The sequence below is a fragment of the Trichomycterus rosablanca genome, chromosome 1, assembly GCF_030014385.1.
Source record: "Trichomycterus rosablanca isolate fTriRos1 chromosome 1, fTriRos1.hap1, whole genome shotgun sequence".
Taxonomy (NCBI): Eukaryota; Metazoa; Chordata; class Actinopteri; order Siluriformes; family Trichomycteridae; genus Trichomycterus; species Trichomycterus rosablanca.
The window spans coordinates 36,245,292-36,270,354 of record NC_085988.1 but is presented as its reverse complement, the minus strand read 5'-3'; the positions used below and the strand labels follow the sequence as shown (position 1 = coordinate 36,270,354).

At 34.6% G+C, this 25,063-nt stretch overlaps 1 protein-coding gene and 1 long non-coding RNA gene across 8 annotated transcripts in view; one reads left to right on the top strand and one right to left on the bottom strand.

The window, feature by feature from the left end:
- Positions 1–921: 921 nt before the first annotated feature.
- On the bottom strand, positions 922–5,362 carry LOC134310428 (uncharacterized). The gene is made up of 3 exons (XR_010011307.1): positions 5,273–5,362; positions 5,047–5,170; positions 922–981 (listed from the first exon to the last, which is right to left on the bottom strand). It is a non-coding gene; the product is annotated as an uncharacterized LOC134310428 (long non-coding RNA).
- Positions 5,208–25,063, top strand: part of scaper (S-phase cyclin A-associated protein in the ER) — a 203,992-nt gene continuing 184,136 nt past the window's right edge. For 4 of the 7 annotated variants that reach the window (XM_062991994.1, XM_062992001.1, XM_062991972.1 and 1 more), the window contains exon 1: positions 5,208–5,501. In XM_062991994.1, the coding sequence (XP_062848064.1) occupies positions 5,292–5,501 (210 nt within the window). In that variant the 5' untranslated portion in view covers positions 5,208–5,291. Of the gene's footprint in view, positions 5,502–24,319; positions 24,508–25,063 lie in introns of those variants that run through there. The other 3 variants (XM_062992014.1, XM_062991986.1, XM_062991980.1) reach the window with 2 other exon arrangements.

The following is a 25,063-nucleotide window of genomic DNA, read 5'->3' as shown; positions in this document are numbered from 1 at the left end:
GATAACTCATTCGATCTGTTTATTGTGTGTGTTTGTAAATTACACAGTATTCCACAACCATTTTAAAGATCTATATATCGTTTGATAGAAAATGCAGCAGCGTGATGATACGTGGAAAACTTTTTAACAAGAGTGCCTTCAAAGTTAAGAGTTTAGGACTAATTGGTTGCACATTCGAAGTTGAGTCATCTGTAATCTGGTTAAAAATACATCTAGGATTTTTGTATTTTCTGAGTACTAGTGATTCAGCGTTAGATCCGTTTGTATCAATTTTAAGAATGCAGCTATTCATATGTTGCTTAACACATTTATAGAGTGCACATGGAATTAAGTCCTGAATTAACATCACCTAGTTTTATCCATGTGGTAGTTTTAGCAGTTTTAATGACAAACCTGCAGATGTGTATATAATTTTAGTTTTGAATACTGCCATGATTTACTACATCAAATGCAATTTCATGAATTTATTCTCCCCACTGTCTTATTGGCTTGACTTTTAATTGCTAAACTTGACTTGAAGTTCATTAAATTCATGCAATATTTAGAAAGGAAAATGAAATCAGTAATTGAATCTCGTCTGTACAGTGGGTAAATTTGTCCCCAGGAATCTATTTGATGTCAATAAAAATATGGGGTGTGAGATTTAACACCTAAAGGCAGTGTGGAAACTATCTTTAGTGATACCACAATTTGTAATGTTTTAAAGCATCATTACTGCATATACAATGTAAGTATTTAAATTGTTTTAATTTGAATTCTTTTAGGACATATGGGAATGGCACTCATATTGTCTGGTTGATTCATTAGTGTTGCAGGAATATACTGTAGATGGAATAGTATGATCAATAATGTTAGGGCTCTCTGAGAGACAGTGCCACTGGTCTGAAAAAAAAATCAGCAGCTGCAAACTTGCTCAGAGAAAATGTATGCTGTCCTTTGTCCTTTTGCTCTCCTTAGCCAATGAAGGTGTCGAACATGCAGCTAGGGTTGCAAGAACAATTAAAATAGTTAAAATCTGTTGTCTTCAAAGAGAGACATAATCATTAAACCATTTAGTGACTCATCTTGCTTTTTAAATGGTGGCTTATCTTGAAGGAGGATTTTGAAAAATTCAATAGTTGGTTTGCAGGTAACATGTCATATGGAGCCAGTGCACTCAATCTAAGCTAGCAAAATGCTTCCACAGTGTGACTCAAGATCCCCTTACAGTAGGGGTCTAGCATTTACACCTGTACTGTTCTCTTGGTGTATGCTACACATTCTGGAAAACACAAAACATTTGCCAATTAAATAGCATTTTTTTTAAAATAGCTATTTAGTTTGAAGTCAGCTGGTTAGATTGGAGGTATTACATGAACAGGAGGGTAAAGTAAAGGGTGTGTAGTTAATGTATGTTGGCATTTTTTGTTTAAATACACTATTTGCACAGTGCAATTCCATAAATCACAAACTGCCTCTGTCCCTTTGTCTCCCCCAAAAGTCACTTTTTTCACCAAATCAGCAGTCCATGTATTTTTTAGAAAACCTGCTAAATAATGAACACAATGAGACCTCACAAAGGTACTGCAAAAACATACACCAGCAACATATGAACACAAAGAAGACTTCGCACACATGTGACAGTCAAGATGGTGCACACACATACACACACACCGACACATGAAGCCAATATCAACTTTACACACAGACATCAGACAAACACACAAATACACTGCACTCACACACCTGCACCATGAAATCAGTCAGTCATGAAATGTTTTCTGGCCCCAAAGCAACAGTACGCTTGAGTACAGATTACCTGAGTAGTGGTTACCACATTGCCAGGGCACAGATTAAGTTGGCCATTGGGACGGGCCAGTTTAAGAAATTCAAAGTAAAGTGTGTGCACAGTGCGGCCGTAATTACAATAAATAAAAGTGTGTGTGCCCTGCCAATATACAGTGTATCACAAAAGTGAGTACACCCCTCACATTTCTGCAAATATTTTATTATATCTTTTCATGGGACAACACTATAGACATGAAACTTGGATATAACTTAGAGTAGTCAGTGTACAACTTGTATAGCAGTGTAGATTTACTGTCTTCTGAAAATAACTCAACACACAGCCATTAATGTCTAAATAGCTGGCAACATAAGTGAGTACACCCCACAGTGAACATGCCCAAAGTGTCAATATTTTGTGTGACCACCATTATTATCCAGCACTGCCTTAACCCTCCTGGGCATGGAATTCACCAGAGCTGCACAGGTTGCTACTGGAATCCTCTTCCACTCCTCCATGATGACATCACGGAGCTGGTGGATGTTAGACACCTTGAACTCCTCCACCTTCCACTTGAGGATGCGCCACAGGTGCTCAATTGGGTTTAGTCCATCACCTTTACCTTCAGCTTCCTCAGCAAGGCAGTTGTCATCTTGGAGGTTGTGTTTGGGGTCGTTATCCTGTTGGAAAACTGCCATGAGGCCCAGTTTTCGAAGGGAGGGGATCATGCTCTGTTTCAGAATGTCACAGTACATGTTGGAATTCATGTTTCCCTCAATGAACTGCAGCTCCCCAGTGCCAGCAACACTCATGCAGCCCAAGACCATGATGCTACCACCACCATGCTTGACTGTAGGCAAGATACAGTTGTCTTGGTACTTCTCACCAGGGCGCCGCCACACATGCTGGACACCATCTGAGCCAAACAAGTTTATCTTGGTATCGTCAGACCACAGGGCATTCCAGTAATCCATGTTCTTGGACTGCTTGTCTTCAGCAAACTGTTTGCGGGCTTTCTTGTGCGTCAGCTTCCTTCTGGGATGACGACCATGCAGACTGAGTTGATGCAGTGTGCGGCGTATGGTCTGAGCACTGACAGGCTGACCTCCCACGTCTTCAACCTCTGCAGCAATGCTGGCAGCTCTCATGTGTCTATTTTTTAAAGCCAACCTCTGGATATGACGCCGAACACGTGGACTCAATTTCTTTGGTCGACCCTGGCGAAGCCTGTTCCGAGTGGAACCTGTCCTGGAAAACCGCTGTATGACCTTGGCCACCATGCTGTAGCTCAGTTTCAGGGTGTTAGCAATCTTCTTATAGCCCAGGCCATCTTTGTGGAGAGCAACAATTCTATTTCTCACATCCTCAGAGAGTTCTTTGCCATGAGGTGCCATGTTGAATATCCAGTGGCCAGTATGAGAGAATTGTACCCAAAACACCAAATTTAACAGCCCTGCTCCCCATTTACACCTGGGACCTTGACACATGACACCAGGGAGGGACAACGACACATTTGGGCACAATTTGGACATGTTCACTGTTGGGTGTACTCACTTATGTTGCCAGCTATTTAGACATTAATGGCTGTGTGTTGAGTTCTTTTCAGAAGACAGTAAATCTACACTGCTATACAAGCTGTACACTGACTACTCTAAGTTATATCCAAGTTTCATGTCTATAGTGTTGTCCCATGAAAAGATATAATGAAATATTTGCAGAAATGTGAGGGGTGTACTCACTTTTGTGATACACTGTATGCTTAAAATTCATATAGGCTTCAAATTCAGGTATGCTTAAAATGCCCTCCTCTCCAATATATTAATGTAAAAATTATAATGAAACATATTCCACTCATTGCACCACCACCACCATTGAGCATGATCTGCACTTCTTAAGAGTGTCCAATACACAGCAAATCATTCATCCTGAATTTTACACTCTCACCAACACTAAAAAATAATAATGTTGAAAGAGGAGGAGAACCACTGACAAAGACAGTACATATTCGCCTGCTACCATCTAAGAGACAATGACTGAAACAACCAAACACATTTTTGCAAAGACACAAAAAGAACCCTTAGAAGACAATAACATTAGATGAATTGTTCAAATGATATGTTCAAATGTTTGTAAAATACTGATTTTAACTTTATTTCCACCATGTGCACACCTGCCCAACTGAAACTCTCTAGAAAGTAACATCGTATCATAGCAACTGTACGTTGAAGCACACACTTACACTACATGGACAAAAGTATTGGGACACCTCTTCTAATTTTTTAATGTATGTGTTTCAGCCACAACAGTTGCTAACAAGTGTAATAAATCAATAATAAAAAGGAAATGGTAGGCTTTCAACTTTTTCAGCAACAATTTAGGGAAGGAACTTTCCTGTTCCAGCATTACTTTGCTCAAGCAAAGCAAATTAAAATAATAATAATAAAAAAAAACAGCGAAGTAAAGAAACAGTGGCCACATTTCATGTCAATCACGTTGACCTGTTTGAATGAGGCATGATCTACCAGCGTGCACTGTGTGATCGACACCCCTGATTTATAAAGACTTAGTGAAAAACCTGTTTTAAATTACAACCTCAAATCAGAAAAAGTTGGGACAGTATGGAAAATGCAAATAAAATAAGAATGCAGTGTTCCTTACATTTACATTACACAGACTTTTATTTGATTGCAGACAGAATGAACCTGAGATATTTCATGTTTTGTCTGCTTAACTTCATTTTATTTATTAATAAACATCCATTCCTGAATTTCAGGCCTGCAACACATTCCAAAAAAGTTGGGACAGGGACAATTTAGGGCTAGGAATGAGGTGAGAAAACTAAATAATGGTGTGATACTAAACAGGTGATGTCAACAGGTGATTGTAATCATGGTTTGGTACAAAAGCAGCATCCAGGAAAGTCTGCAGGTCTTTGATGAGAAAAGATGATCAGAGGATCTCCAGTTTGTCAACAAATGTGTGAGAAAATGATTGAATTGTTTAAAAACAATGTATCTCAAAGAAAGATTGAAAGGGATTTGCATATTTCTCCCTCTACAGAGCATAATATCATTAAATGATTTCAGGAATCAGGAGGAATTTTAGTTTGTAAAGGCCAAGGGTGCAAGCTTATCTTTGATCCCTCAGATGGCACCGCATCAAGAACCGCCACTCAACAATAGCTGATATAACCACATGGGCTTCAATATCTTGTACAATGCCTTCTTAGAAGAGTGGCTGTAGTTATAAAAGATCATATAAAAGTCACTCTATTTTAATACCTTTAGTTTTTTTTAATGGGGTGTCCAACAAGCTCGTGGTCATGTGTCCAAATACGTTTAGCCATATAGTATAATTCCAGTCCAGTCGGTGGCGGTAATGCACCATCACGCTGCTCATCCGCCACTGCAAAGAACCACAGAAAAAGAAGAGGAAGGCTGTTTAATGTCTATTCTTTCTGCTGGAAAATGAGCATTTGATTTGTATGAAAAAGCGTTTAGATTCTACCTAGTGAAATAACGGCCCCATGTCTAAGGAGAGTCGGTATGAGGGGCGGCGGCGCTCCGGGGCTCAGCAGCACAGAGGCGGGCAGAGAGCGAGTCAAATCGGGGGAGACTGTAGAGACAGGTCCGGTAGTAACAGCTCCGGATCCTCACATAGTGGAGGAAAAGCCAGGAACACCTCCATCAACGCTGCACTAAAGGTACAGTGGAAAAGCAGTGAATCAGTCAAAAAAGTAGGTCTTACTTTATACTTCTTAGTTTTTATATGCATAAAGGTTTTGTTTGTGATTGTGTTTGGTGTTAGCTCTCATAGCAACACTGTAGGTGTCAATGTTAGATCAACTCTGTAACCAAGTGGACGAGTGTTCACAGCTTTACTCCACTGCTCATATTTCAACTGAATATCTATTTTACCATAGAACGTTTACATACTACATTTAATAGTGGATATACTACATCATAATAGATCTTTTACATACTACATTTAATAGTGGATATGCTACATCATAATAGATCTTTTACATACTACATTTAATAGTGGATATACTACATCATAATAGATCTTTTACATACTACATTTAATAGTGGATATGCTACATCATAATAGATCTTTTACATACTACATTTAATAGTGGATATACTACATCATAATAGATCTTTTACATAGTACATTTAATAGTGGATATACTACATCATAATAGATCTTTTACATACTACATTTAATAGTGGATATGCTACATCATAATAGATCTTTTACATACTACATTTAATAGTGGATATACTACATCATAATAGATCTTTTACATAGTACATTTAATAGTGGATATACTACATCATAATAGATCTTTTACATACTACATTTAATAGTGGATATGCTACATCATAATAGATCTTTTACATACTACATTTAATAGTGGATATACTACATCATAATAGATCTTTTACATACTACATTTAATAGTGGATATGCTACATCATAATAGATCTTTTACATACTACATTTAATAGTGGATATACTACATCATAATAGATCTTTTACATACTACATTTAATAGTGGATATGCTACATCATAATAGATCTTTTACATAGTACATTTAATAGTGAATATGCTACATCATAATAGATCTTTTACATACTACATTTAATAGTGGATATGCTACATCATAATAGATCTTTTACATACTACATTTAATAGTGGATATACTACATCATAATAGATCTTTTACATAGTACATTTAATAGTGGATATACTACATCATAATAGATCTTTTACATACTACATTTAATAGTGGATATACTAGATCATAATAGATCTTTTACATAGTACATTTAATAGTGGATATACTACTGTACATCATAATAGATCTTTTACATACTACATTTAATAGTGGATATACTACATCATAATAGATCTTTTACATACTGCATTTAATAGTGGATATGCTACATCATAATAGATCTTTTACATACTACATTTAATAGTGGATATGCTACATCATAATAGATCTTTTACATACTACATTTAATAGTGGATATGCTACATCATAATAGATCTTTTACATAGTACATTTAATAGTGGATATGCTACATCATAATATATCTTTTACATAGTACATTTAATAGTGGATATACTACATCATAATAGATCTTTTACACACTACATTTAATAGTGGATATGCTACATCATAATAGATCTTTTACATAGTACATTTAATAGTGGATATACTACATCATAATAGATCTCTTACATACTACATTTAATAGTGGATATGCTACATCATAATAGATCTTTTACATAGTACATTTATTAGTGGATATGCTACATCATAATAGATCTTTTACATACTACATTTATTAGTGGATATACTACATCATAATAGATCTTTTACATACTACATTTAATAGTGGATATGCTACATCATAATAGATCTTTTACACATAGTACATTTATTAGTGGATATGCTACATCATAATAGATCTTTTACACATAGTACATTTATTAGTGGATATGCTACATCATAATAGATCTTTTACATAGTACATTTATTAGTGGATATGCTACATCATAATAGATCTTTTACATAGTACATTTAATAGTGGATATGCTACATCATAATAGATCTTTTACATACTACATTTATTAGTGGATATACTACATCATAATAGATCTTTTACATACTACATTTAATAGTGGATATGCTACATCATAATAGATCTTTTACACATAGTACATTTATTAGTGGATATGCTACATCATAATAGATCTTTTACACATAGTACATTTATTAGTGGATATGCTACATCATAATAGATCTTTTACATGGTACATTTATTAGTGGATATGCTACATCATAATAGATCTTTTACATAGTACATTTAATAGTGGATATGCTACATCATAATAGATCTTTTACATACTACATTTAATAGTGGATATGCTACATCATAATAGATCTTTTACATAGTACATTTATTAGTGGATATGCTACATCATAATAGATCTTTTACATACTACATTTATTAGTGGATATACTACATCATATAAGATCTTTTACATACTACATTTAATAGTGGATATGCTACATCATAATAGATCTTTTACACATAGTACATTTATTAGTGGATATGCTACATCATAATAGATCTTTTACATACTACATTTAATAGTGGATATGCTACATCATAATAGATCTTTTACATACTACATTTAATAGTGGATATACTACATCATAATAGATCTTTTACATACTACATTTAATGGTGGATATACTACATCATAATAGATCTTTTACATACTACATTTAATAGTGGATATACTACATCATAATAGATCTTTTACATACTACATTTATTAGTGGATATACTACATCATAATAGATCTTTTACATACTACATTTATTAGTGGATATACTACATCATAAAAGATCTTTTACATACTACATTTAATAGTGTATATGCTACATCATAATAGATCTTTTACACATAGTACATTTATTAGTGGATATGCTACATCATAATAGATCTTTTACATACTACATTTAATAGTGGATATACTACATCATAATAGATCTTTTACATACTACATTTAATAGTGGATATGCTACATCATAATAGATCTTTTACATACTACATTTAATAGTGGATATACTACATCATAATAGATCTTTTACATACTACATTTAATGGTGGATATACTACATCATAATAGATCTTTTACATAGTACATTTAATAGTGGATATGCTACATCATAATGGATCTTTTACATACTACATTTAATAGTGGATATGCTACATCATAATAGATCTTTTACATACTACATTTAATAGTGGATATGCTACATCATAATAGATCTTTTACATAGTACATTTAATAGTGGATATGCTACATCATAATAGATCTTTTACACATAGTACATTTATTAGTGGATATGCTACATCATAATAGATCTTTTACATAGTACATTTAATAGTGGATATACTACTGTACATCATAATAGATCTTTTACATACTACATTTAATAGTGGATATACTACATCATAATAGATCTTTTACATACTGCATTTAATAGTGGATATGCTACATCATAATAGATCTTTTACATACTACATTTAATAGTGGATATGCTACATCATAATAGATCTTTTACATACTACATGTAATAGTGGATATGCTACATCATAATAGATCTTTTACATAGTACATTTAATAGTGGATATGCTACATCATAATATATCTTTTACATAGTACATTTAATAGTGGATATACTACATCATAATAGATCTTTTACACACTACATTTAATAGTGGATATGCTACATCATAATATATATATTTTACATAGTACATTTAATAGTGGATATACTACATCATAATAGATCTTTTACATACTACATTTAATAGTGGATATACTACATCATAATAGATCTTTTACATAGTACATTTAATAGTGGATATGCTACATCATAATGGATCTTTTACATACTACATTTAATAGTGGATATGCTACATCATAATAGATCTTTTACATACTACATTTAATAGTGGATATACTACATCATAATATATATTTTACATAGTACATTTAATAGTGGATATGCTACATCATAATAGATCTTTTACATACTGCATTTAATAGTGGATATACTACATCATAATAGATCTTTTACATAGTACATTTAATAGTGGATATGCTACATCATAATAGATCTTTTACATAGTACATTTAATAGTGGATATGCTACATCATAATAGATCTTTTACATACTACATTTAATAGTGGATATGCTACATCATAATAGATCTTTTACATACTACATTTAATAGTGGATATGCTACATCATAATAGATCTTTTACATACTACATTTAATAGTGGATATGCTACATCATAATAGATCTTTTACATACTACATTTAATAGTGGATATACTACATCATAATAGATCTTTTACATACTACATTTAATAGTGGATATGCTACATCATAATAGATCTTTTACATACTACATTTAATAGTGGATATACTACATCATAATATATATTTTACATAGTACATTTAATAGTGGATATGCTACATCATAATAGATCTTTTACATACTACATTTAATAGTGGATATACTACATCATAATAGATCTTTTACATACTACATTTAATAGTGGATATGCTACATCATAATAGATATTTTACATAGTACATTTAATAGTGGATATGCTACATCATAATAGATCTTTTACATACTGCATTTAATAGTGGATATGCTACATCATAATAGATCTTTTACATACTACATTTAATAGTGGATATGCTACATCATAATAGATCTTTTACATACTACATTTAATAGTGGATATGCTACATCATAATAGATCTTTTACATACTACATTTAATAGTGGATATGCTACATCATAATAGATCTTTTACATACTACATTTAATAGTGGATATGCTACATCATAATAGATCTTTTACATACTACATTTAATAGTGGATATGCTACATCATAATAGATCTTTTACATACTACATTTAATAGTGGATATGCTACATCATAATAGATCTTTTACATAGTACATTTAATAGTGAATATGCTACATCATAATAGATCTTTTACATACTACATTTAATAGTGGATATGCTACATCATAATAGATCTTTTACATACTACATTTAATAGTGGATATGCTACATCATAATAGATCTTTTACATAGTACATTTAATAGTGGATATGCTACATCATAATAGATCTTTTACATACTACATTTAATAGTGGATATGCTACATCATAATAGATATTTTACATACTACATTTAACAGTGGATATGCTACATCATAATAGATCTTTTACATACTACATTTAATAGTGGATATGCTACATCATAATAGATCTTTTACATACTACATTTAATAGTGGATATGCTACATCATAATAGATCTTTTACATAGTACATTTAATAGTGGATATGCTACATCATAATAGATCTTTTACATACTACATTTAATAGTGGATATGCTACATCATAATAGATCTTTTACATTCTACATTTAATAGTGGATATACTACATCATAATAGATCTTTTACATACTACATTTAATAGTGGATATACTACATCATAATAGATCTTTTACATACTACATTTAATAGTGGATATGCTACATCATAATAGATCTTTTACATAGTACATTTAATAGTGGATATGCTACATCATAATAGATCTTTTACATAGTACATTTAATAGTGGATATGCTACATCATAATAGATCTTTTACATAGTACATTTAATAGTGGATATGCTACATCATAATAGATCTTTTACATAGTACATTTAATAGTGGATATGCTACATCATAATAGATCTTTTACATAGTACATTTAATAGTGGATATGCTACATCATAATAGATCTTTTACATAGTACATTTAATAGTGGATATGCTACATCATAATAGATCTTTTACATACTACATTTAATAGTGGATATGCTACATCATAATAGATCTTTTACATAGTACATTTAATAGTGGATATGCTACATCATAATAGATCTTTTACATACTACATTTAATAGTGGATATGCTACATCATAATAGATCTTTTACATAGTACATTTAATAGTGGATATGCTACATCATAATAGATCTTTTACATACTACATTTAATAGTGGATATGCTACATCATAATAGATCTTTTACATAGTACATTTAATAGTGGATATGCTACATCATAATAGATCTTTTACATACTACATTTAATAGTGGATATGCTACATCATAATAGATCTTTTACATAGTACATTTAATAGTGGATATGCTACATCATAATAGATCTTTTACATACTACATTTAATAGTGGATATGCTACATCATAATAGATCTTTTACATTCTACATTTAATAGTGGATATGCTACATCATAATAGATCTTTTACATACTACATTTAATAGTGGATATACTACATCATAATAGATCTTTTACATACTACATTTAATAGTGGATATGCTACATCATAATAGATCTTTTACATAGTACATTTAATAGTGGATATGCTACATCATAATAGATATTTTACATACTACATTTAATAGTGGATATGCTACATCATAATAGATCTTTTACATAGTACATTTAATAGTGGATATGCTACATCATAATAGATCTTTTACATAGTACATTTAATAGTGGATATGCTACATCATAATAGATCTTTTACATAGTACATTTAATAGTGGATATGCTACATCATAATAGATCTTTTACATAGTACATTTAATAGTGGATATGCTACATCATAATAGATCTTTTACATAGTACATTTAATAGTGGATATGCTACATCATAATAGATCTTTTACATACTACATTTAATAGTGGATATGCTACATCATAATAGATCTTTTACATACTACATTTAATAGTGGATATGCTACATCATAATAGATCTTTTACATACTACATTTAATAGTGGATATGCTACATCATAATAGATCTTTTACATAGTACATTTAATAGTGGATATGCTATGCTACATCATAATAGATCTTTTACATAGTACATTTAATAGTGGATATGCTACATCATAATAGATCTTTTACATACTACATTTAATAGTGGATATGCTACATCATAATAGATCTTTTACATAGTACATTTAATAGTGGATATGCTACATCATAATAGATCTTTTACATACTACATTTAATAGTGGATATGCTACATCATAATAGATCTTTTACATAGTACATTTAATAGTGGATATGCTACATCATAATAGATCTTTTACATACTACATTTAATAGTGGATATGCTACATCATAATAGATCTTTTACATTCTACATTTAATAGTGGATATACTACATCATAATAGATCTTTTACATACTACATTTAATAGTGGATATACTACATCATAATAGATCTTTTACATACTACATTTAATAGTGGATATGCTACATCATAATAGATCTTTTACATAGTACATTTAATAGTGGATATGCTACATCATAATAGATCTTTTACATACTACATTTAATAGTGGATATGCTACATCATAATAGATCTTTTACATAGTACATTTAATAGTGGATATGCTACATCATAATAGATCTTTTACATAGTACATTTAATAGTGGATATGCTACATCATAATAGATCTTTTACATAGTACATTTAATAGTGGATATGCTACATCATAATAGATCTTTTACATAGTACATTTAATAGTGGATATGCTACATCATAATAGATCTTTTACATACTACATTTAATAGTGGATATGCTACATCATAATAGATCTTTTACATACTACATTTAATAGTGGATATGCTACATCATAATAGATCTTTTACATACTACATTTAATAGTGGATATGCTACATCATAATAGATCTTTTACATACTACATTTAATAGTGGATATGCTACATCATAATAGATCTTTTACATACTACATTTAATAGTGGATATGCTACATCATAATAGATCTTTTACATAGTACATTTAATAGTGGATATGCTACATCATAATAGATCTTTTACATACTACATTTAATAGTGGATATGCTACATCATAATAGATCTTTTACATAGTACATTTAATAGTGGATATGCTACATCATAATAGATCTTTTACATACTACATTTAATAGTGGATATACTACATCATAATAGATCTTTTACATACTACATTCAATAGTGGATATACTACAAATAGTGGATATGCTACATCATAATAGATCTTTTACATACTACATTTAATAGTGGATATGCTACATCATAATAGATCTTTTACATAGTACATTTAATAGTGGATATGCTACATCATAATAGATCTTTTACATACTACATTTAATAGTGGATATGCTACATCATAATAGATCTTTTACATAGTACATTTAATAGTGGATATGCTACATCATAATAGATCTTTTACATACTACATTTAATAGTGGATATACTACATCATAATAGATCTTTTACATACTACATTCAATAGTGGATATACTACATCATAATAGATCTTTTACATACTACATTTAATAGTGGATATGCTACATCATAATAGATCTTTTACATACTACATTTAATAGTGGATATGCTACATCATAATAGATCTTTTACATACTACATTTAATAGTGGATATGCTACATCATAATAGATCTTTTACATACTACATTTAATAGTGGATATGCTACATCATAATAGATCTTTTACATACTACATTTAATAGTGGATATGCTACATCATAATAGATCTTTTACATACTACATTTAATAGTGGATATACTACATCATAATAGATCTTTTACATACTATATTTATTAGTGGATATACTACATCATAATAGATCTTTTACATACTACATTTAATAGTGGATATACTACATCATAATAGATCTTTTACATACTACATTTAATAGTGGATATGCTACATCATAATAGATCTTTTACATACTACATTTAATAGTGGATATGCTACATCATAATAGATCTTTTACATAGTACATTTAATAGTGGATATGCTACATCATAATAGATCTTTTACATACTACATTTAATAGTGGATATGCTACATCATAATAGATCTTTTACATACTACATTTAATAGTGGATATGCTACATCATAATAGATCTTTTACATAGTACATTTATTAGTGGATATGCTACATCATAATAGATCTTTTACATAGTACATTTATTAGTGGATATGCTACATCATAATAGATCTTTTACATAGTACATTTATTAGTGGATATACTACATCATAATAGATCTTTTACATAGTACATTTAATAGTGGATATGCTACATCATAATAGATCTTTTACACATAGTACATTTATTAGTGGATATGCTACATCATAATAGATATTTTACACATAGTACATTTATTAGTGGATATGCTACATCATAATAGATCTTTTACATAGTACATTTATTAGTGGATATGCTACATCATAGGGCTGGGCAATATGGATCAAAAATTATATCTCGATATTTTTTTCTGAATCGCGATATACGATATATATCTCGATATTTTTTTATCCCATAAGGTAATAACAAAAAGACACTTCTGAGACAAAGCTACATGTTCCAATCTTTTTTACAGGCACTTTTATTAATATTCATGCTGGGGAAGCTTCACACAAGAATTATTTTTCCTTAAAAAAAAAAAAAAAGCTATTCTAAGAAAAAAAAAAGTTGTTTTCTAAGGCATCTCCTGTCGTGTAATGTGAATTACAAATATATTGTCTGGCCCTTTAAGAATGTTAAGTGTACTATAGGGCGCAGGGAGCGAGTGTGTAGGGAACATGTTGGAATGACACGGTTTCCGGTTGAGCTTGTGACATTAAAAGTAAAACCCCGTTAAAGTAAACCCTTCGTTAAACCCCCCCCCCCCCCCCCCCCCCCCCCCCCCTACTATAGGGCGCAGGGAGCGAGTGTGTAGGGAACATGTTGGAATGACACGGTTTCCGGCTGAGCTTGTGACATTAAAAGTAAAACCCCGTTAAAGTAAACCCTTCGTTAAACCCCCCCCCCCCCCCCATGTTTGGACTTCATACATTATTTTATGTATATGTCGCCACAACATTAACATTTACATTAATATTTTCTTTTACTGTATAGAACTCAGTTCTGTAATACAGGCAGAATTAATCGTTCATGTTACTGTGTAACTATTACAACATTTAATGCATTTTAATCAGCGTTCTGCTTCATGCACTTTATTATTATTTAACAGCTTTATTTGTTGTTTAATTGCTGTTTGCTCCTTGTTTACTGCAGAGTTAGTTCATGCAATTTAATAATGTTTGGTTGTTTATTGGCCGACAACAAGAAATACTATAATAGAAGATAAATAAATAAATGACGTGTCGGACGTCGGGCGATCGTCCAGTATAAACTAACACAACCACGTACAACATCCAGTACAGAAATCCCCATAATGTTTGTTTTTACAGATAGAGCAAATACATGCACATCACATATACAAACACAAGAGTCAGAACAACAGGAGACGCACCGCTACGTTATTATTACTTTCTCAACACTTAATGTGAAGTAAATACGTGCATGTCAGCGCGTGCATGCGCTTGTATTGGTTTTTGAAACGAATAACGACTCGTTTTCTTGTTTTTTAACTTTGGGATTTGAAGTGAAAAACGAATGAAGGTACACGGAGCTGGAACCTTTTGTCTGGACTTGTTTTCGGCGTTCTCTACAGAATACATTATTCTGCTGCTCATCTGACACTTTGAATTCGAACCATCTCCAAATAATTCCAAAAAGAGTCCTTATTTTTCTTTTTAGTAAGCAGCTCCTCTTCGATAGCTTCTGTCATGTCTTTATCCGTCTCCATGCTATCGCTGCCTGCAGGACTTACTGGTGAAGCGGTGGGGCGGGGCGAGTTGTGTTCAGTGAGGGAGAGGGGCGGGGCGAGTTGTGTTCAGTGAGGGAGAGGGGCGGGGCAGGTGAACATGTGCAGAGACAAACTGGGAGAAGAGAAAGACGAACTGTCTGATCTAACTGGAACGCAACATCTATATCGATATACGCGATATTGTCTTATCTTATATCGCGTATGAAAATATATCGATATTTTATAAAATCTCGATATATCGCCCAGCCCTACTACATCATAATAGATATTTTACATACTACATTTAATAGTGGATATGCTACATCATAATAGATCTTTTACATACTACATTTAATAGTGGATATACTACATCATAATAGATCTTTTACATACTACATTTAATAGTGGATATGCTACATCATAATAGATATTTTACATACTACATTTAATAGTGGATATGCTACATCATAATAGATCTTTTACATACTACATTTAATAGTGGATATGCTACATCATAATAGATCTTTTACATAGTACATTTAATAGTGGATATGCTACATCATAATAGATCTTTTACATAGTACATTTAATAGTGGATATGCTACATCATAATAGATATTTTACATACTACATTTAATAGTGGATATGCTACATCATAATAGATCTTTTACATACTACATTTAATAGTGGATATACTACATCATAATAGATCTTTTACATAGTACATTTAATAGTGGATATGCTACATCATAATAGATCTTTTACATAGTACATTTAATAGTGGATATGCTACATCATAATAGATCTTTTACATACTACATTTAATAGTGGATATGCTACATCATAATAGATATTTTACATAGTACATTTAATAGTGGATATGCTACATCATAATAGATCTTTTACATAGTACATTTAATAGTGGATATACTACATCATAATAGATCTTTTACATAGTACATTTAATAGTGGATATGCTACATCATAATAGATCTTTTACATAGTACATTTAATAGTGGATATGCTACATCATAATAGATCTTTTACATACTACATTTAATAGTGGATATGCTACATCATAATAGATCTTTTACATAGTACATTTAATAGTGGATATGCTACATCATAATAGATCTTTTACACATAGTACATTTATTAGTGGATATGCTACATCATAATAGATCTTTTACACATAGTACATTTATTAGTGGATATGCTACATCATAATAGATCTTTTACATAGTACATTTATTAGTGGATATGCTACAAACAATGTCCACTATTAAATGTAGTAGGTAAATGTTCTATTGTGATGTAACAATGTCCACTATTAAATGTAGTAGGTAAATGTTCTATTGTGATGTAACAATGTCCACTATTAAATGTAGTAGGTAAATGTTCTATTGTGATGTAACAATGTCCACTATTAAATGTAGTATGTAAATGTTCTATTGTGATGTAACAATGTCCACTATTAAATGTAGTATGTAAATGTTCTATTGTGATGTAACAATGTCCACTATTAAATGTAGTATGTAAATGTTCTATTGTGATGTAACAATGTCCACATCGGGATCGGGAACAAAAAAACGTGATCGGGACATCCCTAATCATAAGAGATCTTGTAGCATATCCACTATTACTTTTTTATAATATATATATATATATATATACAGTGTATCACAAAAGTGAGTACACCCCTCACATTTCTGCAGATATTTAAGTATATCTTTTCATGGGACAACACTGACAAAATGACACTTTGACACAATGAAAAGTAGTCTGTGTGCAGCTTATATAACAGTGTAAATTTATTCTTCCCTCAAAATAACTCAATATACAGCCATTAATGTCTAAACCACCGGCAACAAAAGTGAGTACACCCCTAAGAGACTACACCCCTAAATGTCCAAATTGAGCACTGCTTGTCATTTTCCCTCCAAAATGTCATGTGATTTGTTAGTGTTACTAGGTCTCAGGTGTGCATAGGGAGCAGGTGTGTTCAATTTAGTAGTACAGCTCTCACACTCTCTCATACTGGTCACTGAAAGTTCAAACATGGCACCTCATGGCAAAGAACTCTCTGAGGATCTTAAAAGACGAATTGTTGCGCTACATAAAGATGGTCAAGGCTACAAGAAGATTGCCAACACCCTGAAACTGAGCTGCAGCACAGTGGCCAAGATCATCCAGCGTTTTAAAAGAGCAGGGTCCACTCAGAACAGACCTCGCGTTGGTCGTCCAAAGAAGCTGAGTGCACGTGCTCAGCGTCACATCCAACTGCTGTCTTTGAAAGATAGGTGCAGGAGTGCTGTCAGCATTGCTGCAGAGATTGAAAAGGTGGGGGGTCAGCCGGTCAGTGCTCAGACCATACGCCGCACACTACATCAAATTGGTCTGCATGGCTGTCACCCCAGAAGGAAGCCTCTTCTGAAGTCTCTACACAAGAAAGCCCGCAAACAGTTTGCTGAAGACATGTCAACAAAGGACATGGATTACTGGAACCATGTCCTATGGTCTGATGAGACCAAGATTAATTTGTTTGGTTCAGATGCCATGGTCTGGGGCTGCATGAGTGCAGCAGGTGTTGGGGAGTAACATTTCATTGAGGGACACATGAACTCCAATATGTACTGTGAAATACTGAAGCAGAGCATGATCCCCTCCCTCCGGAAACTGGGTCGCAGGGCAGTGTTCCAGCATGATAATGACCCCAAACACACCTCTAAGACGACCACTGCTTTATTGAAGAGGCTGAGGGTAAAGGTGATGGACTGGCCAAGCATGTCTCCAGACCTAAACCCAATAGAACATCTTTGGGGCATCCTCAAGCGGAAGGTGGAGGAGCGCAAAGTCTCGAATATCCGCCAGCTCCGTGATGTCGTCATGGAGGAGTGGAAAAGCATTCCAGTGGCAACCTGTGAAGCTCTGGTAAACTCCATGCCCAGGAGAGTTAAGGCAGTTCTGGGAAATAATGGTGGCCACACAAAATATTGACACTTCAGGAACTTTCACTAAGGGGTGTACTCACTTTTGTTGCCGGTGGTTTAGACATTAATGGCTGTATATTGAGTTATTTTGAGGGAAGAATAAATTTACACTGTTATATAAGCTGCACACAGACTACTTTTCATTGTGTCAAAGTGTCATTTTGTCAGTGTTGTCCCATGAAAAGATATACTTAAATATCTGCAGAAATGTGAGGGGTGTACTCACTTTTGTGATACACTGTATATATATATATATATATATATATATATATATATATATATACACTGTACATATATAATATAATATAATATATAATATGTATATGTATATGTATATGTATATTTATACACACCAGTGGCGATTTCTCTAAGACTGCAAGGGAAACTCAGCTTCCCCTAAAATGTCAAAAATTAAATGGTCAAATATGTACAGTTGTGTTAACATTTCATTGACTACAAATTTGTTAGAACACGTTCATCTCGAAGACGAGTTCATTCAGAATCAGCTACTTACCACAAATCGACTGACTTGATTTTGTTAACTTCTCATACATTCCCGTAGCGTCGATGCATTTGCCCGTAGAAGCTGAGCGTCTATTCACTTCAACGGGACTGCATGGAACTGTTTTTTTCATTGCTTCGAAACTCGCCGGTCATTGGATAAATGCCACGATTTTGTCCCGCCCCCGGACCCTGAACGTCTCTGGGGGTGAATGGAGCTGTGGGCGGGTCTGGACACGGAGCTTGGAGGATTGAAAGATCAGTCGAAAGGCTGAATCCCGTTTTGATTGACAGCTATTTTGAGGTCTACACCGTCACTTAATCACAGGGAGCTTCAGTCCCATCGCGGATTTTGCGAGTGAAGTCGAAAGACAAACTGCAACCCATTTCTTGGTATTTGCTTGGTGAAATTACTTGACCATTTCCATTGTTCATTGTGTAAATAAAACACACTCATAGTATTTGTTTCAGTTTAACATAATTTCAACATTTCCTTGTTCGAGTTTAATATCGTTTCGTTAGTTCGTTCAATCAATCATTCATACTGTTGGCTAGGTTGGAGTGAACTAGCCATCTAGCAAGGTGCACACGATTGTAGACAATGCTAATATTGTCACCTGATTTTGGCAAAGCCATTTGATAGTCTTCCTTATGAGGAGAAAGTTAGAATTAAACAGCAGGGCAGATCAACACCTAAGATTGATTTGGTGCAAAAAGTAGGGAAAGGTAACCGGTCTTTTCAGCTCTCCTGGTATGGTCTTCTGGTATGACAAAGTTAGCTGGCTGACTGGAAGTTCTTTGACAAAGAAAATGTACTGTTGGCCATGCCTCTTGATGAAATCATCTCAGGGATCATGTCTTGTCTGGTCAAAATTGGGTTTTGGGGATCTGTCTAACTTTGACCGGGCATATACAAGGCATGAAAAGAGCAATGAACATGTAAGTGCATGTGCAAGGTTAAGTTGCCTGGGCAGGGTCAGGGTTGAACATGCAATTAATGAAGGTGCTCGCATTCAAGTGGCAAAACATAATGAAACAGTCAAACGAAACAGGGCCTTCCTAAACCGCCTTATTGATGTGACTTCCTTGCTTGGCCGACAGGAGCTATCATTTAGGGGGCATGATGAGAGTAGTGAATCATCCAACAAGGGGAATTACAGGGAGTTCACAGAAACATTATCTAAATATGACTCTGTCCTGGCCACACAATTCCAGTCATCAGCGGTGTTTTCTGGTATGTCTCATTCTATCCAAAATGACTTGATCTCTGCTCTTGCAGCCACTCTTTCTGATGAGATCAGAGATGAAATTCAGGCTGCTCCCTTTTTTGGATGGCAGGTGGATGAAACAACTGATATTGCTTGCCGTGCCCAACGTTCTGTCATTGTTCGCTATGTTGATAGTGCAGGTAAAATTCAGGAGCGCTTTATTGGTTTTTTTTGATGTTTCAGAGGGGCGAGATGCTCAGTCTGTTTTTGAAGTATTAAATGAAAACATGCAGGGCTACAGTTTTAGGGATAAACTTGTGGCACAGACATACGATGGGGCTGCTGTCATGGCTTCAGCCCTCAATGGTCTGCAGGCCAAAGTGAAGGCAATTGCCCCCAGTGCAATGTTTGTGCATTGCTATGCACATAGACTTAATCTGGTGCTGTCACAGGGGGCTAAATGCTTGTCTGAGTGCAGAATATTTTTTGCATCACTCTCTGGGTTTGCCACATTTTTCTCCAAATCCACAAAGAGGACATCTTTTCTTGAGTCTGCAGGCTGTTCAAGGTTGCCCAGAAACGCTCCTACTCGATGGAATTTCACATCACGGATAGTGAGCACTGTGGCAAACAACTATGATGGCCTCCTGCAGACTTTTTTATAACATCATTGCAGATAAGACACTGGATGATGACACTGGATTGTGCCAAGGGTTTTGTAATGAAACTGGAGGATTTTGAATTTGTGTTCATGTTGTACACATATGAACAAATCTTCTCAGAGACTGATGTGGTCTTTGATATCGTCCAGCAGAGGGCCATGGATGTTCTCTACTGCAAGAAAATAATTGAGTCTCTTCTTGCTTTTGTCAAAGAGAAGAGTTCAGAGGGGGCTTTCCAAGCTGTTTATGCCAAAGCAGCAGGTCTCACATCAGACCCACGAGATGAGCCAATGAGAAAGCACCGTCTCTCCCAATTCCAGGATCCCCAGGAGCGCTACAGAAATCTGTACATGGCCATCCTTGATAATCTCATGGAGCAGATTCCTCTGCATTTTTTAAATTTGGAAAGTTTGCGCTTCTTAGAATTAGTCAATCCAGGGAAGTTTGATGACATGAGAGAAGTGTTTCCAGAGGAGGCATTCCAGAGTGTCCTGAAAAGTTATGGCCAATACTTTGATTCAGGAAGACTGAGGTCTGAACTTCTAGTCCTGTATTCAAATCAGGACTTACAGGGTAACAGGGGAAAGCTGTGTGATTTCTTGGTTTTTCTAAAAGACATGGAGTTGGACAGTGCAATGCCTCAGCTGTACAAGCTGTTATCGTTAGTGGCAACAATTGGAGCTACATCTGCGGGTGTAGAAAGGAGCTTCTCCTGTTTAAAAAGGCTTAAGTCTTACTCCCGCAACACAATGGGCCAAGGCCGTCTAAGCAGCCTAGCTCTGCTGGCCATTGAGAGGACACTGGTCAAGTCCGACAGGATCACAGGCCATTTTCTTGAAAAGGAACGGAGGGCAGAATTTATGTAAAAATAAATTGACAAATTTTATGATGTAAGCTGACAATGAGCTTCCCCTCTTTGAAAACTCAATGTGTTCAGTTTGTTTTTTTAAAATGTATTTATTTAATTTTTAATTAACAATGAACAGTCGCTTTGTTCAGCTCTCGGCTTGAGCGGTGCGGTAATACGTCATTAAAGTGTGCATATGAGACGAAACTGCATTTGTGTGGAATAACATGCTCCACATGTATCTGTGTATCTCGATTTTCCTCCAGTTTCACTTTTAAACTTCGGTGTTCTGAGAAATTGTAAGAATCAGCTTTTTATTTGTGTTTTTATATTAGATTTGTGTTTTTTTTAGTGTACAAGTGTCAAAAACAACCCCATTATTTTACATTAGCCTAAAATATATGCAAGTTCACGGGACCATGGAACACATGGTTTCCCATACATCCTTATGGGGAAAAAATACCTTGAAACTTAACGCCTTTTAATCTCAACACCAGTCCCAAAACCAACTGACGCGGAGTTTCAAGGTACCACTGTGTGTATATATAACACTGATTATCTCTTCATCATGGCACCTGTTAGTGGGTGGGATATATTAGGAAGCAAGTGAACATTTTATCCTCAAAATTGATGTTAGAAGCAGGATAAAAGGGCAAGCATAAGGATTTGAGCGAGTTTGACAAGGGCCAAATTGTGATGGCTAGACCACTGGGTCAGAGCATCTCCAAAACTGCAGCTCTTGTAGGGTGTGTCAGTATCAGTATCAGTATCGAGTATCAGTATCGATTGTGCAGTGGTCAGTATCGATCAAAAGTGGGTGCATCGCTTACCTGGGGAACACATGGCACCAGGATGTGATGCTTTGGGCAATGTTCTGCTGGAAAACCTTGGGTCCTGCCATCCATGTGGATGTTACTTTGGCACGTATCACCTACCTAAGCATTTTTGCAACCCATGTTGCATTTTTAAACCCTTTCATGGAAACGGTATTCTCTGATTGCTGTGGCCTCTTTCAGCAGGATAATGCACCCTGCAGCAAAGCAAAAATGGTTCAGGAATGGTTTGAGGAGCACAACGAGTTTGAGGTGTTGACTTGGCCTCCAAATTCCCCAGATCTCAATCCAGTCGAGCATCTGTGGGATGTGCTGGACAAACAAGTCAGATCCATGGATGCCCCACCTCACAACTTACAGGAGTTAAAGCATCTGCTGCTATCATCTTGGTGCCAGATTCCACAGCACACCTTTAGGGGTCTAGTGGAGTCCATGCCTCGAAAGGTCAGGGCTGTTTTGGCAGCAAAAGGGGGACCAACACAACAGTAGGAAGGTGGTCATAATGTTATGCCTGATCTGTGTACATTATAATAGAACTTTTAGATACTACATTTAATAGTGGCCATTGTTACATCATAATAGATTTTGTTGCATATCCACTATTAAATGTCGTATCTAAAAGTTCTATTATGATGTAACAATGTCCACTATTAAATACAGTATAGTTTCTAATATAGTGTATACATATTATAAATATATATGTATATATATTTGGTGCTGTTTTCCCTGTAGAGGTGCTGCAGCTTGCTTTTCATCAGTGTGTCTTTGTTTACATGCCTGAGTTACATGCTGTCGAGTCCAGGCGGATGTGGGGGCTGTTTGTTGCAGGCACATTAACGCACAGACGTTGGCCTCTGGCGGTGGATGAGTGGGCCGGTCTGTCATGTACACATGACTGCGCACTGAGAGATCAGAGAGAGGAATATAGAGTGAGAGAGCTATCTGCTTTCTGGTGTTTGAGCGGGCATCGTGCAACACGGAAAAAGAGAGAGAGAGAGAAAAGAGAAAGGAAGATAAATGATCAGAACAGCAGTAGGCAGTTTTAGCGGTATGGGCTGCAGCATTGGTCTGGCAGGGATAGTTTGAGCTCAGCAAGGCGAAGCAGAGTATTTATAGGGTCAGCTCCGATTAGCTCAGTAGCGTGCCGTGCCTTTGACCAGCCCGATTGGTAGAGAACGGGACACTGCTGGCAAAGAGGCTATTTTGGGCCAGCTGTCAGATGACGATGTCACCTCTCGCGTGCAGTGGCTACGATGCCGGCTAGGGGCAAGCAAGTCGGGTGAAGTGTGTAGCCAAAGTATGTCAGGGCCGAATGAGGACAAGGAACCTGCTTACAGACTCTACTTCTACTCTGTATGTACCTTCTAATCCCTTTTCTTGCTGTCCTGTTCTCTCTGTCCTGCTCTGCATGCTGTAGTGTTTAGACCTGCTAAAAGATGTGAAACTCAATCCCTGCTGAATCTGTCCACTGACTTTACCACATACTTTCTGTTTTCCCTGCATGTAGATAGAGGCTAAAGCTGCATGTTCGGACATCAATATCATAATATTTCATCATGATTAGACTTGCCATTTTATCAAAGAACTGCAATTAACAATCGAATTGTCTTTGCTGTTGAAGCCATGTAAACATCACGTGTAAACATAACTATATTAGTATTATTAGTAACATTATGCACACTTACGTAAAATCAACACAAGGATATTCACTCCCCAGCCAAGTGGCGTCATGTTTTTTAACCAGTATGACCTTTCTGCAGCCTAAGACCTGCGTTGGTCCCTTGAAGTGCCCGGCTGCCATACAGGAAAACTGCTTTGTGTAAAACAGGTGCTAATTTGAGTCCTGCACTGCATATTATTGCAAGTAAAATGATTTTTCATGGTGTTTGGTGCAGTGGTAGCTCAGCAG